Raw genomic sequence first — 22,801 nt, forward strand, 5'->3', positions numbered from 1 at the left:
ATAGATGGATAGATAGATATTGGGAAAGTTTATTACGTGTAGTTTTATATTCCATAGCAACGTGTCTTCACATTTTAATGCGGACTAAATAAACTTCCAAACACCATAAGTACTTAATTGTAATTAAGTTACTGTAACTGTACACCTATTAGGTACATTGGGACTAACATAACACTCTGGCGAAAAGTGGGTGCAGCAATGCACCTCTGCCTACCCCGCAAGGGAGTACATTAGTACAAGGCGTGAGTGCGTGTTTTTTTTTACTGTAATAGGATTAAAATTTTAATAAACCAACGCTACGTTCCTTTTCGCACCATGTCTAAACTGCACCGTATCTTACTATAGTATAGAAAATTAGCGGTTCCTTTTGAGTGTTTCGCGGAACTCAAGGTTGCAGAGAGAAGCTCAGGGATCTGCAAAAATTCAAAAATACTAATCAAGCACTTGTAGCGCAAACAGTTCTATATACTTAGTTGAAATAACGTTCAGAAACTAATCTATAGAAACCATATTTAGACAAAAATCGGCGAATAAAAATGGTTTCCGTAGAGAAAAATATCGGGAAACTCTGCTCTAATTAATTATGATTAAATAACCGAAGCCCCTGCGGGTTCAACTCGAGCTAAGCGTGGTGTAAGTCAGCCAAAGTAATCAATGAGCACATGCTGAGTATTGAATCATTGTTAACGGTAATAAAGTTTAATGACATTGCTTGCGTTTATGTTGTTGTTATAGCTGATAGTGGCGGTAGCACACCATAATGGGCCTTATAGCTGTAGGAAAGAGTTGTTATTGATGTTACAGCCCTTTCATTTTAGTTTATTTCGCTAACCATTCATAGGCAATAAAGCTAAGATTTCTAGAATTTGTGTATTATTGTAATTTCCGTCGCAAAACCGTTCCGTTCTTTTGACTGTCTCCAATATACAAAAAATCAGACCCTAATAATAACAAAAAGTAGTTGTGTCTCTGACGGTTTAGGTATTGCCTTGGGAAGCTGATATATTAATTTAGAATTTTACCATAAAACCCATAGTTGTCTCGTAATTCACCACCTGATTCTAAAACTACGCTGGCAATTCAGGGCGCAACAGTCATAAAACCTTACTGAGCGGCCTCGCGCATATTACAACAGGTTTCAATACTTTTGGGGTGCCCAAAGAATTTTAATTATTGGAAACAGTTAGGAAATGCGAACCCTTGCCAAATAAATACGTATACATGGTGAATAACTGTGCATGTAATGTCGGTGAGGCATCCAGAACATTATCGCTATCTCGAGTGGTCAAGCCAAGGAACGTTTTAAAACATGTTTCAGAACGGATCAATTTAAAATTCCTTTCATCGTTAAAAATAACGTCCAGAAACTCCGGAAGATCCACTTTACGGATTCATTCTTGTTGCGTGTGCGGATCTAATTTTAGAACGGATAAAAATAAACCGCAAATTGTAGTTTCCACCTTATCGGTTTCGCGTAAGGGGTAGAACATCGAACTTGTATAGCTAGTGTTCTCGTAGTCGGAAGATTATCGAAGTTTCAGCAATGTCAATTTAGCAGAACTTGATTGTAGAGTTATGGAATGCAGCTTTGTATTTGGATAAATTGTTGATTAGGACTTAAGTTCACGGTTATGGATGTAAGGAAAATCGTATTGCCAAAATATTGATACCTACAAGGGTATCAATATAGCTTAGCAAATGCTTAGCAAAATTTCTTATTAGAAAAGCCTATTACAGCCTAGAAGAATTTCTTCAAGACCATGTGTAATAGTCACGTTCCTTGTAGCTGTGTCAAAAGTTTATATGTATAAATATTTAATTAGGTATATCTTTGACATGCATGCATTCATTGAATTTATCACTGTTTCTTAATTTTAATTTAATTTTTTATTTATGTTTTAATTTTAATCTAATTTATTTTTAATTTTAAAACTTTGCAAACCCTCTTGGGTGGAGTATAGTTAAGCGACTTTCCTTTACTTATCATACACCAAACCAATGTACCTATATTCAGCAAAATAAATGATTTGATTTGATTTGAATATTTTGGCAATACGATTTTGCTTACGAAAAGTCGATAGTACGCAAAACTCCGCATGTCCAAAAGTAAACGTACTCGTATGACGTTCGTAAAAACGCAAATCAAACGGAACAATAACTAACGGCTGATTAGTCAACGTGTGTGCACTCAAATGGCAGTCGAAGGCTGAACATGTGATTAGGATGTCACAATTATCGACTAAGTGCCTGTTAACGTCGTTCTGGCGGTCTCGATTGGTTCCTCGACAAATTATCGAGAATTGGCAAATGTATGCGAGTTAATCTTATGAAAATGTAGCGTACTAATTTGCTGTAAAAACGAAAAAACTTCACGTTTTCTTTCATGTAAAGTGTTGCCTTTAGCGTTACATGAAAAACTATAAAAAAATACGTAATTAATATATAAGACCTACAATATTTATAACGAATTTCTGTCATCACTGGTAGCGAGTTAATGCCTCGCATTCTATACAGTCACCAGTATTGCGTTTCCGTTTCCCGACGTTTTTTTTGTGATGTAATTATGACTTATACATTTATTTTATTTACCACTGCTGAGGAAATGACTCCGATATGAATGTATATTTTTCAGTGGAGATGATCTCACTAACTTCTCAAAGTACGTGAGGGAATTCGAACGGGTTCTGAATAAGGAAACTCAGCGTGTCATTCATCATAACATTACATAAACGATCATGAAGTTGTACATGGATGGTCTAGTGTGGAGTTGTGAATAGACCACCAAATACCAACGCAGCAATGCACTGCTAGTTTTACAAGTAGAACTACGTGTTGAATACTTGGAAGAAGCGCGTTTACTATCTATGTTATTATTCAATTCTATTCTGAGAGGGAGCGAAGTTCCTGTACGTGGCTCTCTCGGATTCACTATCGCTATGGCATAGCTAAGTTGTTCTGAATTGGACGGTAAATTCCTTGTGAAAGCGTCCATTACTTTGAGGAATTGTTGACATCATTTTGTGCTAAAATATACACTTCCTAGGAATGAAAAAGTTTCAGTGACATTGGAACGGCAATGGCATGGCAGGTGGAACTTTTTCATTGCTCGCGAGTGTACTACATAATACAAATGTAATCCGTCATAATAATAATATTAGGTACTGATTAGAGTCCGAACCGAAATCGCTAACTATGCAACGGGTCAAACATGAGAGATCTGGGAGGCTAGACCTAAATAATGAATTAATAGTAAGACGTCGCAGTGCCAGTAAAGAATAAATCTTGCCCTAATGAACTTTTCTGATTTTGGCACTTGTTACGATTGCACAGTTAGCGTTGTCACTCTATTTGACGTTTCTCTAAATCGAGATTTGACACTAAATCGAGATCGTGCAAGAGGATTTTGCTGATTTACGCTTAAACTGAGCTTAAGTTGAACAAAATCGAGTTTTAAGACGTTCTTGCAAGCCGCCCTAGGTAATTTTTCGATTTGTAGTGATTGTTTAAAAATTTTATAATTAACGTTTTATTTCCCCATTCGTCCACAGAGTATGCCACCGTTTTATTCGTCGCTGGAAAAGGTATAATGTTTGTGTGTATGTAATTTGCCTTTGCTGGGTAAAAAGGCTTGAACTTGCGGGGGCTACTAACAAAATTGATTTTGGGATTATGAAATATGAATTGGCTTTTATCTATATTGTTGTATGACACTAATTTAATTATTTTAAGCTTTATTTTATTAGTGGGTTACGTATTATAAGATTGGCGAGTATGAGTAACTTGTTTGAGTAGAAATTATAATAGATAATTAAGATTTGCTTTGTTTATGTGTGTTATATGAATAATTTGTGTTGTGTAAGTGTAGTGTAAGAGCATGGTCCTTTTTTAATTAGTTTTTTTTTGTGTAGGTACTATTATTAGATAATACTAATATAGCAGCCACACCAGTACCCCTTACAGACATAGGCATAACCTATCTGAACATTTTACTTTAAGGAAAAACGTCTTTGCAGAAAATTTATGATTGTTTTAGTTTTGGTAACGCAAAACAGACGCTATTACATTGCATTTAGTAGATATTTTGGTTTGTTTTGATGCTTCAGATTCTACTTTAACTACTTGCTATGATCTACATATATTATTATAGTTAAGTAGTAGCAACACATTTACGCTCTTCCTATTATTAAATAACATGTAAAGATTTTAGAATACTACCTCTGTGGTTAAGCTTGGTGTGGTTTGTGGTGCGGTGTAGAGTACTGCTATTGTTGAAGGGATCACCCAGGGATGCAGATTAAACACCTAGGATAATATTAGCAAAAACAACTCAAAAATACTCCTTTTACACGCGTCTGTCTTAGATTTTAACGTAGGTATTATATAGTCATTTATAAATCTGCGGGATAGGTTACCTGTATCATGTATCTGCCATGATTTTTACTAGGTACTTTGATACCTGAAATAGTTTTACGACAGTAGTTAGTATTATATAGAAAGGAATCCAAGAAAACATTATGATACATAATTCCAAGGCGAATCCATGATGCGATGCATCGTAAAAAGTTACTTAAACAGAATATTAAAAGCTTTCAAGCTCTCAAAGTTTATAAGCTCTAACTCTACACCCCGTTATCATAACATTTGGATTTACCATATTCTAACTTATATTATAAATGCGAAAGTAACTGTGTCTATCTGTCTGTTATTCTTTCACGCCAATTCTACTGAACGGATTTGAATGAAATTTGGCATACATATAATACATATGGTCTAGACCCTGAGAAAGAACATATGCTACTTTTTATCCCAGAATTCCCACGGGAAAACTTTTAAAGGCGAAGCGAAGCTCGCGGAAACCGAGAACAGTTTCACACTCCTGAAACGTGACTTGTGGTTATCAATCACTTATAAATAGACGATAAAGTAATATTCTTGTCTTCGCACAGTACTAGGATACAATAGTACAGTGATGGATGATCTATAAACTATACATATACACAGACAAATTCATTAATTATTTACTACAGTAGCCGGAAGTAATATTTTGAATCAATAATGTCTGTTTCTGTTTCTACAAATATGTAGGTACAGTCGGCTTCATGCGTATAATAGGCGGTTTGTTAAACTAACAAACCGCCTATTCATTTATTCAAAAATTGAAGGTTGAACATTGACAGGCAGATAGTAGTTTAGTATTTACACATGAAGTACCTTATTAAATAAGCTCCTTTCCGCGAGCTTTGCTATCTGCAAAGCTTTTTGCGAGGTATTTTGCGATAACATCTCACAAAATCATCTAGGTACCCTATAAGAACCCTATACGAATACGTAAGCGTAGGTACATTGTCATTGTTTGCATTAAAATAAATTGTAAGCTAAACAGAAAAAAATATTTATGCAAATATAATAATCGTGCTTGAAATTTTAGCACCCGCATGTTCAGTCATAGATTTTTTCTACGGAATAGTTTTATTACTTTACAAAGTTTTTTTTTGTTTCATGCGTGTTTCTGTTTTGGTGGTAGTCCTTGAAGTTAATGGGTTTACTTTATCGATCCTTGACATACTTGTTTACGTACGTTACTTAGAATAGAACAGTGAATATATTAATTATAATTTACAAGTTTCCACCATAGGTGGTAAATAGTTAGTAATATTTTATGACGTTTTGATAATAGTTTATTCCCATAATATAGGTACCTACCCACTTTTTAGTAGTCTTGGGTGTTCGCTATTATTTATAACTGTAATTAAACTGTCTATTAATTGGGTATTCAATATTCCTTCTATTGATGACTAGTCAGTAGATATGTCGCAGGCATCTGGTTTAATCTCCTGTTTGATTGAACCGCTAGCCCGTTCATTGGATGACGCTATTCAGTTGTATGACTAGGCCGAACGTTGATTGTACAAGCGTCAAAAAACGTCCAACTAGTTAGCGGACTTAAAATCAGTCAGGTGGTGAATAAAACAAATATGGCGTCTAACAGCGAACAGCTGACACAAAAAGCACTTGTATTGTTATTTTTTGCAAATAAATTAGCTTTAAAGTGCGTTATTTATGTTAAAATAGTGTGACAACATGGATTTACCTATTATTACCGGCGGATAGTTTCAATGAAAAAAATATGCTGAAATTGGATAATTATGAACAACAATATCAAGGTACGTTTATTGTTATTGTTTAGTTAATTTGTGAGATGAGAGCTTTGTAACATAGTCTTTTTGTTGACTCTTGTCTGGTCATGTTCATCCTAACCAGACATTACAAAGCTGCTATACTCTATATCCCATTTAACGACTTCGCTGAATAACGTTCAGTCAAGACGTTGGACGTTACAGTCAACCACTTGACGAGTTGTTTTTTAGTCATTTAACTGTGTAGCGTCATCCAATGAACGGGCTAGCGGTTCAATCAAACAGGAAATTAAACCAGATGCCTGCGACAGATACACTACAAGTACATAAGTATGCAGGGAGAACTATTTACTAAAATAATCCATTAGCAATACAAAACGCCACGGCTCAGAACATTTACCAGATAATTCATGGGAAGCATCTAGATTGTTTATTGGTAAGTATTCGTTGGGTTGTTTGGCATTGTTGGGGCTAATGATGGTGAATATGGTTTTGGTTGTTGCGGTTACAAACAAAGTGGTACAACGTTTGATAGCTATTAAATATTATCTCCCTATTAGACAAAGAGGTATAGTCTTATACTACTCCAATAATATACGATTTTATCCACCTATACAATAAAAATAATATGCCGCTCAACAGAAACCACCGGCGGCTAAACTCAGAATACTTAGTTATAAGTGTTATAACATAATAATAACCGAGCTATGTCATATTATACTTACCACTTTATCTGTACTATTCTAGTCTATAAATGTTATTAGTGCTATGTGCTAGATACTAGTGGTATATGGTGGATAGGGGTGCATGTCAGTTACGAACTCACCCTCATACAAGTGGGCTACAGTGGTTTACTTGTCTAAGGCTACAGTCCACTGTTTCTCTATGGTGTTAGTAGGAAGGGGTGCAAGTCGGTTTCTCAACTTTCACAAGTGGGTGCTAGATACTAGAGGTAGATTGGGGTGCATGTCGGTTACAACCTGAACCTTTACAAGTGGACTACACCCCGGCTTGTTGCAGATGGAGGAGGACGCACGGCTCGAGGCCGGCTCGGAGTCCGACAACTCCGGCATGGACAGTGATGATCCCCTGACTACGGATACCAAATATGGGAAGAGCTTCAGGTATGTACCTATGATTCTTTATAAACTCCTAGTACTGAGGCTGTTTTTAACAGCATGCGGATTTGATCACGCACGCGGGATTGCCCCGCACGCGTTCATACAAGTATTCATGGTAAAGCGTAGAATATGCACGCAAGATGTGGGAAAATGGCGAGCCATCCCGAGTGCGTGATGAAATTCGCATGCTGTTAAAAACAGCCTAAGATCGTCGTTCTAGCTGATTTTATTGTAGTGTAGTCTACTGTAATTTTAAAAGTGCATTATTTTCTTACACTTAAAGATAAGATAAAAAGTCTTTATTCGGTGTCCAGCACCACACACCAAAAAATAATAATAACATAAGTAACTTCATTATCAATACGAAATATAATTATAATGTGAAGGCCTTTACTCAGTTAATCAATTTATGATACAGATCCTGTTACGTGCTTTGGGAGAGACCTGGGTCCAGCAGTGTACTGCCATGGGCTGATGATGAAGTTATCGACACACAACCTCTCTGTGAATTTGCGGAATGCTATCCGTCGTCCTGTTCCTAAAATTGCCATAACCCTTTGGTTAATCTGGAGATAGTTATTTCCCCCCGAGTGGAATACCTATCTAAGACTGACACCGTATGTAAGATGCATTATTCTTCTTAGCGAGTAAGTGACAAAACCCAGCTTAGCATAGTTTAGAATACGTATTAACCCATCCCCTCTCCCCCAGACACTTCACCCGAGAGGCCCTGCCCCGACTAGACAACTACCGCAACGTGTTGTCCCTCCACGCCGCCGCGCGCCCCTCGCTCGACGAGCTGCACAACGCCTCTCTGTCGCGCAAGGTGAGTAGCACCCTGCGGTGTCTACAGCAACTGCACCCTGGATGACCCTAGTTGACAACCTTCACTAGCAGCCAGTGTGGACTGGACAAATATGTACCACAACGCCTCCCTGTCGCGCAAGGTGTGTGTGAGCAGGTACTGCGGTGTCAGCAACTACACCCTGGATGACCCTAGGGTTGACGACCTTCCGTGCATCTAGCAGCCCGCGAGTGGACAAAGGCGCTCCGTTGACTGCAAGAGAATCGAGGCGACAAAGAGGAGCGCCTTCCCTATGTTTTTCTATATGCGAGCCCTGATCGACGCTTTCTGAAGAAGTCGAGGGCAGACGTGCAGGCGAGGCGAGAACTTGGCATTGTAAATGAGACATAATTCCCTACACGTTAAAGCCACGATACTTTGATTTTTTGATAGTTTGATGGTATTACCAGCAAGGGTTTACTGCCACTCGTTCAGGAGATTGGTAAAACTGTCTTATCATGCTTTCATGAAGCTGCTGTATATTTGGATTCAAATGGATTTCTGACACCAAATTCTAATAAATTCTTTATCGCTCCATCGTAATCGTAATCCAACGATTTGCATATTTGCGCGGGTACCTACTATCAAGCAGCACACATAAACATTAGCACAGTTCCATTCATTGTTAAATATACACCATAAAATCGTGATAACGGCCGAGTGACTCACCCCATTATCTAAAGCGAATAAAGCTGATGCGGAACTATGGAATCAGGACCGGATGGCGCAGTGGTTACGAACTTTGGCTGTTGTGCCGAAGGTCCCGGGTTTGATTCCTGGCCGGCAGATAAACATAATTCCAAAGACATATATTTGCTGCTTGAACTTAAATAGATAGTGGATGAAGACTGGTCAATGTTGCTTACCATAACATATTACCCAAAACCATTACATAATATATCCTATATATGTGACCTTAGAGCGATAACTTTATAATGCGAAGTTTTACCGCAAATATGATACCGTCTCTACAAGGTGGCAGTCGTATGGGTTTATTATTATAGTCTTCGCATTTTTATCAATTTGAGTAGTGGCGCTGTTGTCACATGGGTAGAACTTGAGACGCGATGTAGTTTTATCTGAGTGAAGAGTAAAATAATTGAAATCTGAAAACATAGACAACGTCTATGTCTTTGTGAATCGCAGGGGTCAAGACGGCTGCTGATGGGCTAGGTACTCTAAGCATAGCTCCGTATTTTTTTTCTTGGTTTTCATCTTAACCCAGTGGGTTAACGTTCAAACCGATATAGGATCCATATTCATTTTACCCAACGTTACGTTTACCCAAAGGGTTGACACTGGTGCTTATCCACGTGGCAAGTTAAGTCGCCCGGGTCGTAGTAAATATATCGGTCAAATGCCCACCCCGCGTGGTCAGCCCATAGCTACACGTGTTGGTAGAGTTTCGGTTCGTACGGCAGATGCGTGGGACGCCCTTGTCCTTGACTTGAACCTACAGGAAGTACGCTCGTATTCACATTGATTCTATGCCGAATCATGACCGGGTTATTTCCAGATAATTCAATCGAGGTAGCAATCAAACCAAACAATCAGATCTTTCCACTTCATATTTTAAGTAGTGTAGGTAGCTGGAGACATGTGTTCTTTAACCTGAAAAGTTCTATCTTTTTTTTACTGTATAGTTCTATCTTTTTTTACTGTATAGTAAAAAAAAGATAGAACTTTTCAGGTTAAAGAACACATGTCTCCAGCTACCTACACTACTTAAAATATGAAGTGGAAAGATCTGATTGTTTGGTTTGAATAGGTCCGAAAGTACCCGATTTTAGAAAGTATTTTATAATTTGAGATATTAGGTACATTATCTCTGAGTGCAATGGGGACTACCGGTTTTTTTGCTCACCAGTTGGCGCCACTGTCGACTGAGGTCAAGAGGTACCATAGCTTTCAAACTTATCAAAGGCGACTTTATCAAATTGGCGCGAAATAAAGTTTTAAAATCTTGAATCTTATAAGCTTATTAATTATAAAATAACTATCATCATATCGAGTTACTATCCCGCAATGTTGTGCAGATCCGTTATGTTCGGAAAGAAAAGGAGGACATAATTATGTTACCAAGTGATAAAACTGTTCTAAAACAGTGACTTGTGAAATAATTAGGTATTATCCGACAATCTCGTGTTTGTGAAAAACATTATAACCAATTTCAGAAAGAACATAATGTAAATAAGGATTAGGCATTTAATAAATACAATAAAAATAAAAAGAGTTACACACTGATTTAACTTTTATTTATCCTTTCCGTTTAAACACACTGCTATACAAAAAATATAACACATTAGTAATCCACACAATGAATGCTGGTTGAGTTGTTAGTTGAAACTAAATAATTGTAGTATAGTATACTAAGTATTCTATTATTTGTGAGGGTGTCAGTACCTGCACCTACCTCACTCGAATGGAGCCTTTGTGCATATCGCCTTAAGGTCTAATGGGTAAGGTTTTATCACGATGTTTTCATTCACCGTAAGAGCGATGGTATGTACGGTGGCCTGCGCCTAAAAGTATACAGGCGGAGATTTTAAAATAGCGATCTCAAGCTCACATGCTGCTCAAGCACATCCACATAAACACCACTGCTACACACATCACACACAACACGTCCCCGGATTTATAACAGATGTAGCTGGTCCCTTCATCATCAGGGATCGCTATTTTAAAATCTCCGCCTGTATACTTTTAGGCGCAGGCCACCGTACACTGTGCATAAATTCCAAAGTAGTTACTCATTGGTGACAATATCTAGATCTGGAGTTTCATTTTTAGTGTTCACACTGCTATACAAAGTTTCTGAAGGCCACTCAACAGTATACACTGAATCATTTTGTTGTATGATGCTGTCCTCTACGTTTCCAACCAAGTTACTGTTACGGTCATAGTCTTGGTGTCTGTAAAAAGAAAAAACATAGCTGTTATCTAAGCAAACAAGCATACATTTCGTAAAAAATAAGTTTGTAAATAGTAAACAAACTAACCTCTGAATTAGCTGCTCTTTGAGACCGCTTATTTATGCGCCTCTTTTCCTTAATTCAGCTTTCAAAGCGTGCAGTATAACTAACTAGTGAAAATAATAAAAAGGTCATATTATGTTTTCAGACGTTTCTCAGGTTGATGTCGGATACATTTACATTCCGGGTAGAGCACAGTATACATTCAGTGTAAAAAGTATCGGGATTAGATCAATAAAACTAAAAATAGATGATAGAAGACAAAAAGGAAAATTCGCCGCGAGTACTAAACACAACTCTAGAAACAGCGTTTAATTATTTTTTTGTGATGATTGGATAATTTGTTGGCGTATGTGTATTGTTTCGAAAGGACCATACTTTGAAGGTGATAAAATAAATTTGGATTAATATCAATAATTTTTTGTTTTATTGATCTAATCCCGATACTTTTTACACAGAGTAGGTAGTACAATTTCACCCTGTATCTGTATATTCCACTACTACATGTATATTTGGCAGCTATACATAACATATAGGTGGTCCGTGGATTAGTATCCATTGTTTCGATGCTGGGAAGTTCATTGTGTCGCATGCGACATCACATCCGTCGCTAGAAATACGCTTTTGTCCATTTGTGCAAACATCCCGCCATGGCAGCTCTATTGAAAGAAAATATTTGTGAATTTCCGCTTTTATTACTGTTTGGTATATTCATAGTCAGGTTTCAAACCCAAAACTGCATCTAAATCAGTCCATCCAACAACAACGGCAGCGCCATCGCCATGGCATATTTATCGACTTTGGTAAACGTCACTTTACGAGTATTGCATGACCATGTGGGATTTAAGTATACGAGTCTATCTAAGAAGATAAATATACCATGCCTGCCAGTTCAACTCTCGGAAGTCATTTCATCGTTTCTTTCTATTTAAGACCAAAGCCCGAACAATCATCATAGATTATAGGTCTGGTTTAGCTGAGACAGTCCTTGATCAAAATAACCTATGATCTTACCTTCGCTAAGCTAGATAAACGCGGCTGCCGTAACCCAAGTCTATAATGTAATAAGCTGGTGCGTTGGATCAATTATTATGAATTATGATTCATAACGGCACTGGAGGGTTACTTCAGCTTCAGAAGTAACAAACGAAACAAGTTGTTATGCAATCGGTACGTTTAATACAACGAGATAGAGTCGCGGTTGGCGCAGCAGCGTTTTGAAACTTAGTTTTTCGCAAGCAGGTGTGGCCTCCCAGGCTCGGACTTCGAAATACGAAGGTTAAGTGGATAATAAACGGGAGGGAATTCTTGAAGTCACGGGTTCAAGGAATGCAGGGAAATAAACAAGGTAACCTACAAAGTACATGTAACTTTGTAGGTGTGGCGGCAAGAAAAGTAAAAAAATATTCAAGGATATTGTTAGTAGCAGCATTCTGCCTTGTCTCTCGCCTTACATCATGTAGAGGTACACAAAGCTCCAATGTGAAGGCCCTGGGTTCGACTCCCGGACGACAAGCCGAGGCAAGGCTGAGGTATTTTTTTACATATTATTTTCCGTTGTTGAATGGGCAACCCTATGTAAAACCCTTCCTTCATTGGAAGAGGAGACCCGTGCCCCAGCAGTGGGGACGTGATGGGTAGTGATGTGATGATGTTGGATGGGACCTGAAAAATTGGCTATACATTGCCTATTACATTGGGATTAACATTAAGTAACTCTGGCAAATTGTGGTAGGGCAGCGGCGTATTTGTATTAAGATCTGTAGAGGAGTAAGTAGCATGACGCGTGTCTAGATTCTAGATCACCGGCTAATGCCAGGTACACACGTCGGGGCAGTGGTCAAGTGGTAGTAATTACGAGCCGGCATTAACTAATTGTGCCCGCGACGGGTCGAGATAGAGCCGACACTATAGTACACACCGCCCCATAGAAGAATTAGGTATCTACCTTGGTGTGTACAGTACAATGTAAAAAAGTGTTTTTTCATCAGCCTTAATGCACCGGATGCCAATTTTATGTATTTAGGTAGGTATTTCAGCCACTGCAGAACAGATTTGGTCTCGTGGTCTCCTATACGTATATACATAGTCTAGAAATATCTGTCTATACCCACACAAATATCTGCCCCGGCTAGGATTCGAAACCCGGTACATTCGTCGAGAGTCATCAACCGCTGTGCCATCCGGTCAGCAACTGGACTGTAAATAATTGTAGTAAAAGTTCCTAAGCTGCACTCGAGCTGTTTCCAGGCAAAAGCCACTCGCAAAACTTGTTCATCGACTTTATGGGCGCGGGAATTTTCCACAAATCGACATAAATTGAACGACCACATACTCACATTCTCCGCAGCATTCTACCTGTCTGTTGAATGCATGGCTCGTAAGACTAAAAACTTCACTCGATTAATTGCTGTAACTGATAGCGTCAATTACATTATGCATACTTGTATGGTGTAGTTACTCTTATAAGTCTGTGATAGTGGCTTTAATATCAAATGAGTAATAGTAAGTGGTGTTCAAAGATTATTTGCAATTCAAAAGCTATTACTACCGTTTACCCTCTCAACTTAAGGGTTTTAGGTACCTAATATGATTATGATTTATGTTTATGATACAACTATGCTGGTAAATTTCCTATCAAAATATGTGACCCCTTTCCTGGTTCAATTTTTCCAATACAATGTAAAGTTAATTAGTCAGTATCAATATCACGATTGATCTTACTGAATATATAATATTACACAAAATACAAAGATACAAACCGCTACCATGCAATTTTTGTTTCTAATGCTACGAGATAGAGTCGAGATTAGCCTTCAATCGGATCTTTGTATTCATAAATTCCGACCATCCTTCTCGAGCATTAATTCAAGAGTCAAGGGATCGCAACCTTTCAGATTCATCACATTAATTACTGGAGGTGCCACCGACTGCAGTGACCTCTTCATAGATGCAATTATAGCATTTGTAACTGACCAATAGCGCTTCTCGGATTTATAACTGATCAATAGCCTTTTACGGATTCGGCTATACCCGACAGTCTATGACAGAGATTCATGCGGTTGTATTAGTTGCGACTTCGTAAGTAATCTGGTCAAAGATTGCATGATTGATTTGACTTTATAATGGATTTTCTATTGGATACGCTGTGTCTCGGAACTCTTGGATGTTCGTCGTATTTTAAGTTATTTGGTAAGTATAGATGTCGTGACGAGTGGTTGATTACTGATTTTGCAATGCCGACTTCACGCTGGCTATTTATAAATAAATAATGTAGGTACAAGTTTTTGATACTACGAGTAGAGATTGAGTAAGAAACAAACAAGATACAAAAATTATATGACCAATAATTTCAACATGGATCGCCCATTAATCAACTCAACTGCAATATGTGGGATACCTTTAATTGATCATCATCATCATTACATAAATAATCAGACTCCTGTAGGTATCGTACCCACCGAGTATCCGCACAAAATACCTCCATTCTTCTTCTTAACGTCACGTCAGTCGGTGACAAACACACCTACACTAAAATTGCTCCTTCTCCAATCAGCACTATCATTTTGCAGCACCTATTTATCATAAGCAAAACTCCAAATCCAAGACAAACCCTACACCATTCATCACAACTCTCTCCTTCCAGCCAGGCCAGACCCTGGAGAAGGACCCGTGCGGCGCGCCTCCGTTCTCGTCCAGCATGAAGTTCGGCTGGATCAAGGGCGTGCTCATGCGCTGTAGCACCATCATAGCTCCAATCCAAAACCCAACCCACAGCAATCATGTCATAGCTCTGTTTCCAGCATCAGCACAAATCGTTAAATTTTCCACCACCACTTACTTATCATGAGCACTAGGTGTATTCGCGAGCTTCGCTTCACCTCAAAAAGTTTTCTCGTGGGAAAAAAATAAGCATATGTGTTAATCCAGGGTCTCAGCTAGCTCAATACCAAATTTCGTTAAAATAGGTTCAGCCGTTTTGACGTTAAGATTTCACAAACTTTCGCATTTATAATATTAGTAGGATAACTCCACCCCAAAACCAACCCTTCACCATTCATCACATATCTCTCCTTCCAGCCAGGCCAGACCCTGGAGAAGGACCCGGGCGGCGCGCCTCCGTTCTCGTCCAGCATGAAGTTCGGCTGGATCAAGGGCGTGCTGATGCGATGTCTGCTCAACATCTGGGGCGTCATGCTGTTTCTGCGGCTGTCCTGGGTCGTCGGCCAGGCGGGAGTGGGTAGGTTACTTATACGATTACGATTTATGATTGTTAAAGTCAAAAGGCTTAGGTACTAATTAGACATGCATTTTTTTTGATAAATATTACTGAATTTACTAATTATTTTCTCTCATGTATGTTTTTGTACAAGAGGAACGGGGACAAGAAACTCATGAACCATCTTATAATTTGGATTATACAGGATGTTGCTATGCAATGTACTATTGCCATGACTTTCTGTCTGTGTAATTCTGTCTGATCATATCTATGTTCATATCGCAATTAGTTTAAAGTTTCATAGAATTTTTATGCAACTGGATGCCAGTCACCAATATTTTTTTCTCCATTCTTATCCGTCACAGCCATATAAATACTCACCACCAATAACATAATTATGTAAATGTTTAATGCTAACCTCCAACCCCCCAGCGCAGTCCATGCTGCTGATCCTGACCACGTCGGTGGTGACCACCATCACGGCGCTCTCCATGTCCGCCATCAGCACCAACGGGGTCATTAAGGGAGGTCAGTATATGGGGACTTCACCCTACCTGTTCAGACCAATCGAGGTCAGTATATCATGGCGTCTTCACCCTACGAAACTTGAAACTAATCTGGAGGTCAGTAAAAGGTGCCTTCACCCTACCTCTTGAAACTAAACAGGAGGTCAGTATACGGCGCCTTTATTCTATCTGTGGAAACGAAGCAGGAGGCCAGTACAAGGCGCCCTACTTTACCCTACCTGTTGTAACAGGGTGCATGAAAGGAGCCTCTTCGATTGACGTAAGTATCACCGTTACTTTATATGTATACGTCCGACAAGGTGTTACTCGGAATAAAATTCCATAAAAACACACAGCCATTATGTAATTAATAAAATTATACAGATGCAGTATGCAAAACATCGATTATTTTATGCTAGTTGATCGGATGTTTCTGAATTAATAATTATTGATTTATTTATACCACACTACTATGATGTTGAGGAAACCTGTATGATTATGATTAGTGTAGGAAAATATCAAGTTACCTATTACCTATCGGTTCTGTATACAAGCAAGTTACGAATGTTTTATTTAAGATAAGGCATGTAAGGAGTGATGCACATACTGTGCTATAAATGCAAAAACAGGCATAACATTTTCAAGAATTTGTTTTTAAATAGTCATGAAATCAATTCGAGGTCGCATATTAATTCCAACCTATTTTGCTAATACATATTTATAATTGATCTCTTACAGGAGGCACCTACTACATGATATCCCGATCTCTAGGCCCGGAGTTTGGAGGTTCCATAGGCCTTATATTCTCTATGGCGAATGCCGTGGCCTGCGCCATGTATGTGGTCGGCTTCGGGGAATCTCTCATCACGCTGATACCACCAGAGTACTACATGATATCCAAGAGCTGGGTGAGTGAGACGGAGTTATTGGAAGAGTGAGACAGGTAGCGGTTTTTAAGTACCTACTGCTGACGATTGAAGCTGTGGTACGTCGATAGAACAGCTGTGATTTCATGCTGCCCTAGTACATTGGCCATTCATTTACTGATAAAAAATAATTAAAAGTCAAAGGATATGTAAATTTTATTCAATGTCACTCAGCCAATGTCAAGCTCAAAGCGTTTTAGAATATATTATCGACCCAAATCTTAGTTCCCAGTGAAATTTCGGTTTAGCATAACAAATAAACATAATTTATTTACATTTTGAAACGCGTTTTATAATCTTCACTTGTTTATGCAATATCTGTCAGAATGAATTTGGATTTACAGCGTGTTGAAATAGTGCCTTGCTTTATAGATGATTTAGTTTTTTCTAAACATCTTAGTAAGTATCTAAATCTGTTTTTTCTCAGTCGTCGGGTATGGCATGTTATTACACCGATCATTTTCCTTGCAGTTTATGATTATAAGTTAAATTGGCACATGAGTTCAGGGACTTCCTTGATGGGATTACTAAAATCGTTTTGTTTAGCTAAAGTAATAAAACCATTTATTACAAATGAATATGTATGTAAGCAGTTTGTATTGTTAATATTACTATGTCATAAATGTATTTTACGACAATCCAGGACCATGACATATCGGGGAGACGAATCGAATTGATTCGATCCGAATTTACGAACCTATACAGTGACTCACCACTTTAGCATCCACTCTACATTTAACCAATCTTTATTTTAGCATTAGATAGTAAAATAACATAAGAAAGGCCTTACCTAAACACAGTGGAAAAGATGAATGGACCACCAAAGGCCATTTTTTAAACCCATGCTTTCAACAGATAAAAACATTATTTAATCCCGACTATAAGACACGCTTTAACCTTACTAAAATACTACTTTTCCGAATAATTTCTGGTAAATAAAAAGTTTCTATTAGGTAAGTTTAGTATCTTAGTGGGAAGCCTAGTATTTTAGTAAGTAATTTATTCACAACCTTACAATTTTTACCCACTCTGTTTTCAACATAATATCCTCTCTTTCCCCCAGGACCAAGCGATCTACGGCTGCATAACCCTAGTCCTGCTCACGGGCATCGTCATAGTGGGCATGGAGTGGGAGGCGAAGGCGCAGATAGTGTTGCTGGTGGTGCTGCTGGCGGCTATAGCGGACTTCCTCGTCGGGGCTTTCATTGGACCCAAGAGCGAGGAGGAGTACGCTATGGGCTTTGTGGGGTATAATTGTGAGTGTTTTTGATTTGATTTGCTATAGAGGTAAAAACTCGCCATTTGGCGTCTTTGGGCAGGCTTTTATTGGACCTAAGAGCGAGCTATGGGCTTTGTGGGGTATAAAGGGAAGTGCTTGCGATTATAGACTACTTGTATTGTAACGGGGAAAAAGACGGCGGTATTTTAGGGTCCTTGGAAAGAGCGTATAGATATAAGCGACGGCTGACGTCAGCGCTGTTCATGTTTTAGGAACCTTGTAAGAAGCGCAGATAGAAATTCGGCTGTCATCGGCATTCGGCTTGATGAGGCGATTAGCCTTACCTATCCGTATAGATGCTCCTAAGATGCCATCCGGTGGTCCTGCTCACCGGCATCGTCATAGTGGGCATGGAGTGGGAGGCGAAGGCGCAGATAGTGTTGCTGGTGGTGCTGCTGGCGGCTATAGCGGACTTCCTCGTCGGGGCTTTCATTGGACCCAAGAGCGAGGAGGAGTACGCTATGGGCTTTGTGGGGTATAACTGTGAGTATTTTGGATGTATTATAGAGGCAAAAACTCGCCATTTTTCGTTTTTTTTGGCTTTGAGTTACTAAACTCGCTAAAAAATTAAGAGCCTTGCCTCACATGTGCCTTTAGGAAGAACCCGGCTCAAGTTACAATCATGAAACTTGGCACGTAGCTTCCTTAGGTAGTGTCAGTGAACACTAAGAAAGCCTTTTTCAGAAACTCCACCCCTAAAGGGGTAAAATAGGGGGTGAAAGTTGGTATGAAAGTCCTAGGCTAGTAGCAAAGGGAGCATTAAGACATAAGACTTTGCATCGCGCTCATTCACATCGCGCAGCCTCAAGAGCGAGCGGGACGGAGAACTCTTACTAGCCCTTCAGCTCAGTGCTAGTGATGGTGGCATGGAGTGGGAGGCGAAGGCGCAGATAGTGTTGCTGGTGGTGCTGCTGGCGGCTATAGCGGACTTCCTCGTCGGGGCTTCTATTGGACCCAAGAGCGAGGAGGAGTACGCTATGGGCTTTGTGGGGTATAATTGTGAGTGTTTTGGATGTGCTTTAGAGGCAAGAACTCGCCATTTGGCGTCTTTAGGCAGAACTAAGCGAGGTATCTTCTGTATACATAAAAGAAGAAAGTCGCATCAACGCACAGCCAAAACGGTTCGAGCTACTTCGGGACTTCCTTAGGTAGTGTCAGTGAGCACTACGAAAGCCTTTTTCAGAAACTCCAACCCTAAAGGCGTAAAATAGGGCGTGAAAAATTGTATGAAAGCCCTAGTAGTTAGTTTTTCATCGCACACACTCACATCGCACAGCCTCAAGAGCGAGCGGGACGGAGAACTCTTACTAGCCCTTCTGGCCAGTGCTAGTGATGGTGGCATGGAGTGGGAGGCGAAGGCGCAGATAGTGTTGCTGGTGGTGCTGCTGGCGGCTATAGCGGACTTCCTCGTCGGGGCTTCTATTGGACCCAAGAGCGAGGAGGAGTACGCTATGGGCTTTGTGGGGTATAATTGTGAGTGTTTTGGATGTGCTTTAGAGGTAAAAACTCGCCATTTGGCGTCTTTAAGCAGGGTTCTGTCTAAAGACGCCAAGCATAAGCGATCTATCTTCATAAGCGAGGTATCTTCTGTATACATAAAAGAAGAAAGTGACGGATTGGGCATCAACGCACAGCGCAAACGGCTCAAACTACAATCATGAAACTTGGCACGTAGGTTCCTTAGGTAGTGTCAGTGAGCACTAAGAAAGGATTTTCAGAAAATTCACCCCTAAGGCGCGAATTACACAGAAAAGCCATAAGGCAAAACGTTTGAATACAAAATGTAGGTAAGCGGCACGTTGTTAAGTTTACTCAAGCGGCATGGCACAGGCACGTCGTTCCGTCGCTGCTTACCTGTAATTCGCGCCTAAAGGGGTAAACTAAGGGGTGAAAGATTGTATGAAAGTCCTTCAGTTAGTTAGTCATAGTGGGCATGGAGTGGGAGGCGAAGGCGCAGATAGTGTTGCTGGTGGTGCTGCTGGCGGCTATAGCGGACTTCCTCGTCGGGGCTTCTATTGGACCCAAGAGCGAGGAGGAGTACGCTATGGGCTTTGTGGGGTATAATTGTGAGTGTTTTGGATGTGCTTTAGAGGCAAAAACTCGCCATTTGGCGTCTTTAAGCAGGGTTCTGTCTAAAGACGCCAAGCATAAGCGATCTATCTTCATAAGCGAGGTATCTTCTGTATACATAAAAGAAGAAAGTGACGGATTGGGCATCAACGCACAGCGCAAACGGCTCAAACTACAATCATGAAACTTGGCACGTAGGTTCCTTAGGTAGTGTCAGTGAGCACTAAGAAAGGATTTTCAGAAAATTCACCCCTAAGGCGCGAATTACACAGAAAAGCCATAAGGCAAAACGTTTGAATACAAAATGTAGGTAAGCGGCACGTTGTTAAGTTTACTCAAGCGGCATGGCACAGGCACGTCGTTCCGTCGCTGCTTACCTGTAATTCGCGCCTAAAGGGGTAAACTAAGGGGTGAAAGATTGTATGAAAGTCCTTCAGTTAGTTAGTCATAGTGGGCATGGAGAGGGAGGCGAAGGCGCAGATAGTGTTGCTGGTGGTGCTGCTGGCGGCTATAGCGGACTTCCTCGTCGGGGCTTCTATTGGACCCAAGAGCGAAGAGGAGTACGCTATGGGCTTTGTGGGGTATAATTGTGAGTGCTTTTCAGTTGTTGTAAAGGCAAAACTCGCCATTTATTACTCGCGTTTTATCGGTTTTGAGTTTCGAAATTCCCTAAATTTTATTATTAAGTGGCTTGGCTCACTAGGACGCCATGGCGACGTCGCAAGCTACGAAACGTTGCCGTTGCGTCAGGTGATAGAGGTACCATATATTTCAATACTGATTTGCACAAACGCACAGCCCAAACGGCTCAAGCTACAATCATGAAACTTGGAGCGTAGATTCCTTAGATAGTGTCAGTGAGCACTAAGAAAGCAAAGTAAAGGGTAAAATAGGGGGGGAAAGTTTGTATGAAAGTCCTTCAGTTTTAAAGTTAGTCTAGGCATTAGTCCAAGGCTAGTAGCATGGGGCGCATACAAGACATAAGTTTTGCATCGAGTTCACTCACATCGCGCAGCCTCAAGAGCGAGCGGGACGGAGAACTCTTACTAGCCCTTCAGCTCAGTGCCAGTGATGGTGGCATGGAGTGGGAGGCGAAGGCGCAGATAGTGTTGCTGGTGGTGCTGCTGGCGGCTATAGCGGACTTCCTCGTCGGGGCGTTTATTGGACCCAAGAGCGAGGAGGAGTACGCTATGGGCTTTGTGGGGTACAATTGTGAGTGCTTTTCACGTGCAACTTCGTCTAAAATATAGGGTTATGAGAAATGAGCAAAACGAGACAACGCAAAATATAAAGATTTATCCGAACGGAGAGTAGTTTGTAAAAATTAACGTTCATCAGAAAATTTTATATTTTTACGATTAATAATTTTTTTTTTACTTGACTTTGACTTCACAGTTTCATTAAATTTGCACTCACATGATTAGTTGCGAGCCGTATTTCCGTTTAGAATTATTATGATTGGATACTTTGGTTTGCTATGATTGTACTTAACAATCATAGTAAACCAAAGTGCATTTTGTGCAGTTAGGGTACACATATATTAGAATCTAGATGTGCAGGTCTCCTCACGATGTTTCCCATCACCGTAAGAGCAAGGGGTATTACTGTACTGAAATTTCTTCAGAGAAAAGAATTCATTAGTACATCACAGCATTGAATACCTGACCTCTCGAATAATAGTACGAGATCTTATCTGCTACACCATAACATGCTATCACTCTGATGCCAGTGATTGATACATAAACGTGTTTGTATTCCAGTGACAGTCTTGAAGAGCAACCTGGGCCCCGACTACCGCTACTTCGAGGGCGTGGAGCACAACTTCTTCTCGGTGTTCTCGATATTCTTTCCCGCGGCCACCGGCATCCTGGCCGGGGCTAATATATCCGGGGATCTGAAGGTGAGAGGGAGGACGGACAGAAGGAGTTAATATTGATCTTGCAGAAAATTATTCATAACTCATCCACACTATAAAAAATATTTTCATGGTGATCGATGTTCTCTTGTATAGGAGCTTCTTAGGATATTCAATGGCATATTTACGTACTTATTCTAAACATATTCTAACTTTTAAAGATTGCCGGAATAACATCAAACAACTTTGAAATACACGAATCTCACTCATACTAACATTTTACCGGCACAATACACACCATAATTATTCGATAACTTGTTTTTGCTTCATACTGTAATTGTATTGATACTGTCATGTATTTTGTGAGCAAATAAATGATCTACTTACCTGTCTACATCTAACACTAACTTCTTCCCAACAGGACCCCCAAAAGTCCATCCCGAAAGGCACGCTGCTAGCGATCCTGCTGACCACGATCTCGTACATCGTGATTGCACTGGTGGCGGGCTGGACCGTACTGCGCGACGCGAGCGGCGACCCTCTGGACCTCACATCCTGTGTCGCCAACGGAACCTGCCCGTACGGACTGCAGAATAGCAATGACGTGAGTGTGTACATAGCTCATGGAAGTAGAAAAAAAGGCGGAAGGAATTTCGCTTACTATAACACTGAAGCACCACAATGGCGGCGACATGAGAGTGTGTCTGTGCGTAGGTGCGTCGTGATTGGCGCGCGGCGGCTGGCTGACTTACTTTGAGTGTGATTATGTGTGTGTCGGGCTCGTCGTAACAATGAAAGTGACTTACTTAGGGTGCTTCAGTTTTTAGTTAGCGAGATTCCTTCCGTCTTTTTTTCTACTTCCATGACATAGC

General features: G+C 40.0%; 1 protein-coding gene across 1 annotated transcript in view; it reads left to right on the forward strand.

Annotated features, from left to right (window-relative positions):
• The window catches only part of LOC105385618 (bumetanide-sensitive sodium-(potassium)-chloride cotransporter), a 48,677-nt gene that overhangs the window by 2,247 nt on the left and 23,629 nt on the right, over window positions 1-22,801 (forward strand). The window contains exons 2-10 of the mRNA XM_048628485.1: window positions 3,549-3,581; window positions 7,158-7,261; window positions 7,970-8,084; window positions 15,155-15,314; window positions 15,726-15,821; window positions 16,538-16,707; window positions 17,789-17,981; window positions 21,835-21,974; window positions 22,351-22,533. Coding sequence (XP_048484442.1) covers window positions 3,549-3,581; window positions 7,158-7,261; window positions 7,970-8,084; window positions 15,155-15,314; window positions 15,726-15,821; window positions 16,538-16,707; window positions 17,789-17,981; window positions 21,835-21,974; window positions 22,351-22,533 — 1,194 coding nt within the window. The remainder of the gene's footprint in view (window positions 1-3,548; window positions 3,582-7,157; window positions 7,262-7,969; window positions 8,085-15,154; window positions 15,315-15,725; window positions 15,822-16,537; window positions 16,708-17,788; window positions 17,982-21,834; window positions 21,975-22,350; window positions 22,534-22,801) is intronic.

The sequence above is a fragment of the Plutella xylostella genome, chromosome 21, assembly GCF_932276165.1.
Source record: "Plutella xylostella chromosome 21, ilPluXylo3.1, whole genome shotgun sequence".
NCBI lineage: Eukaryota > Metazoa > Arthropoda > Insecta > Lepidoptera > Plutellidae > Plutella > Plutella xylostella.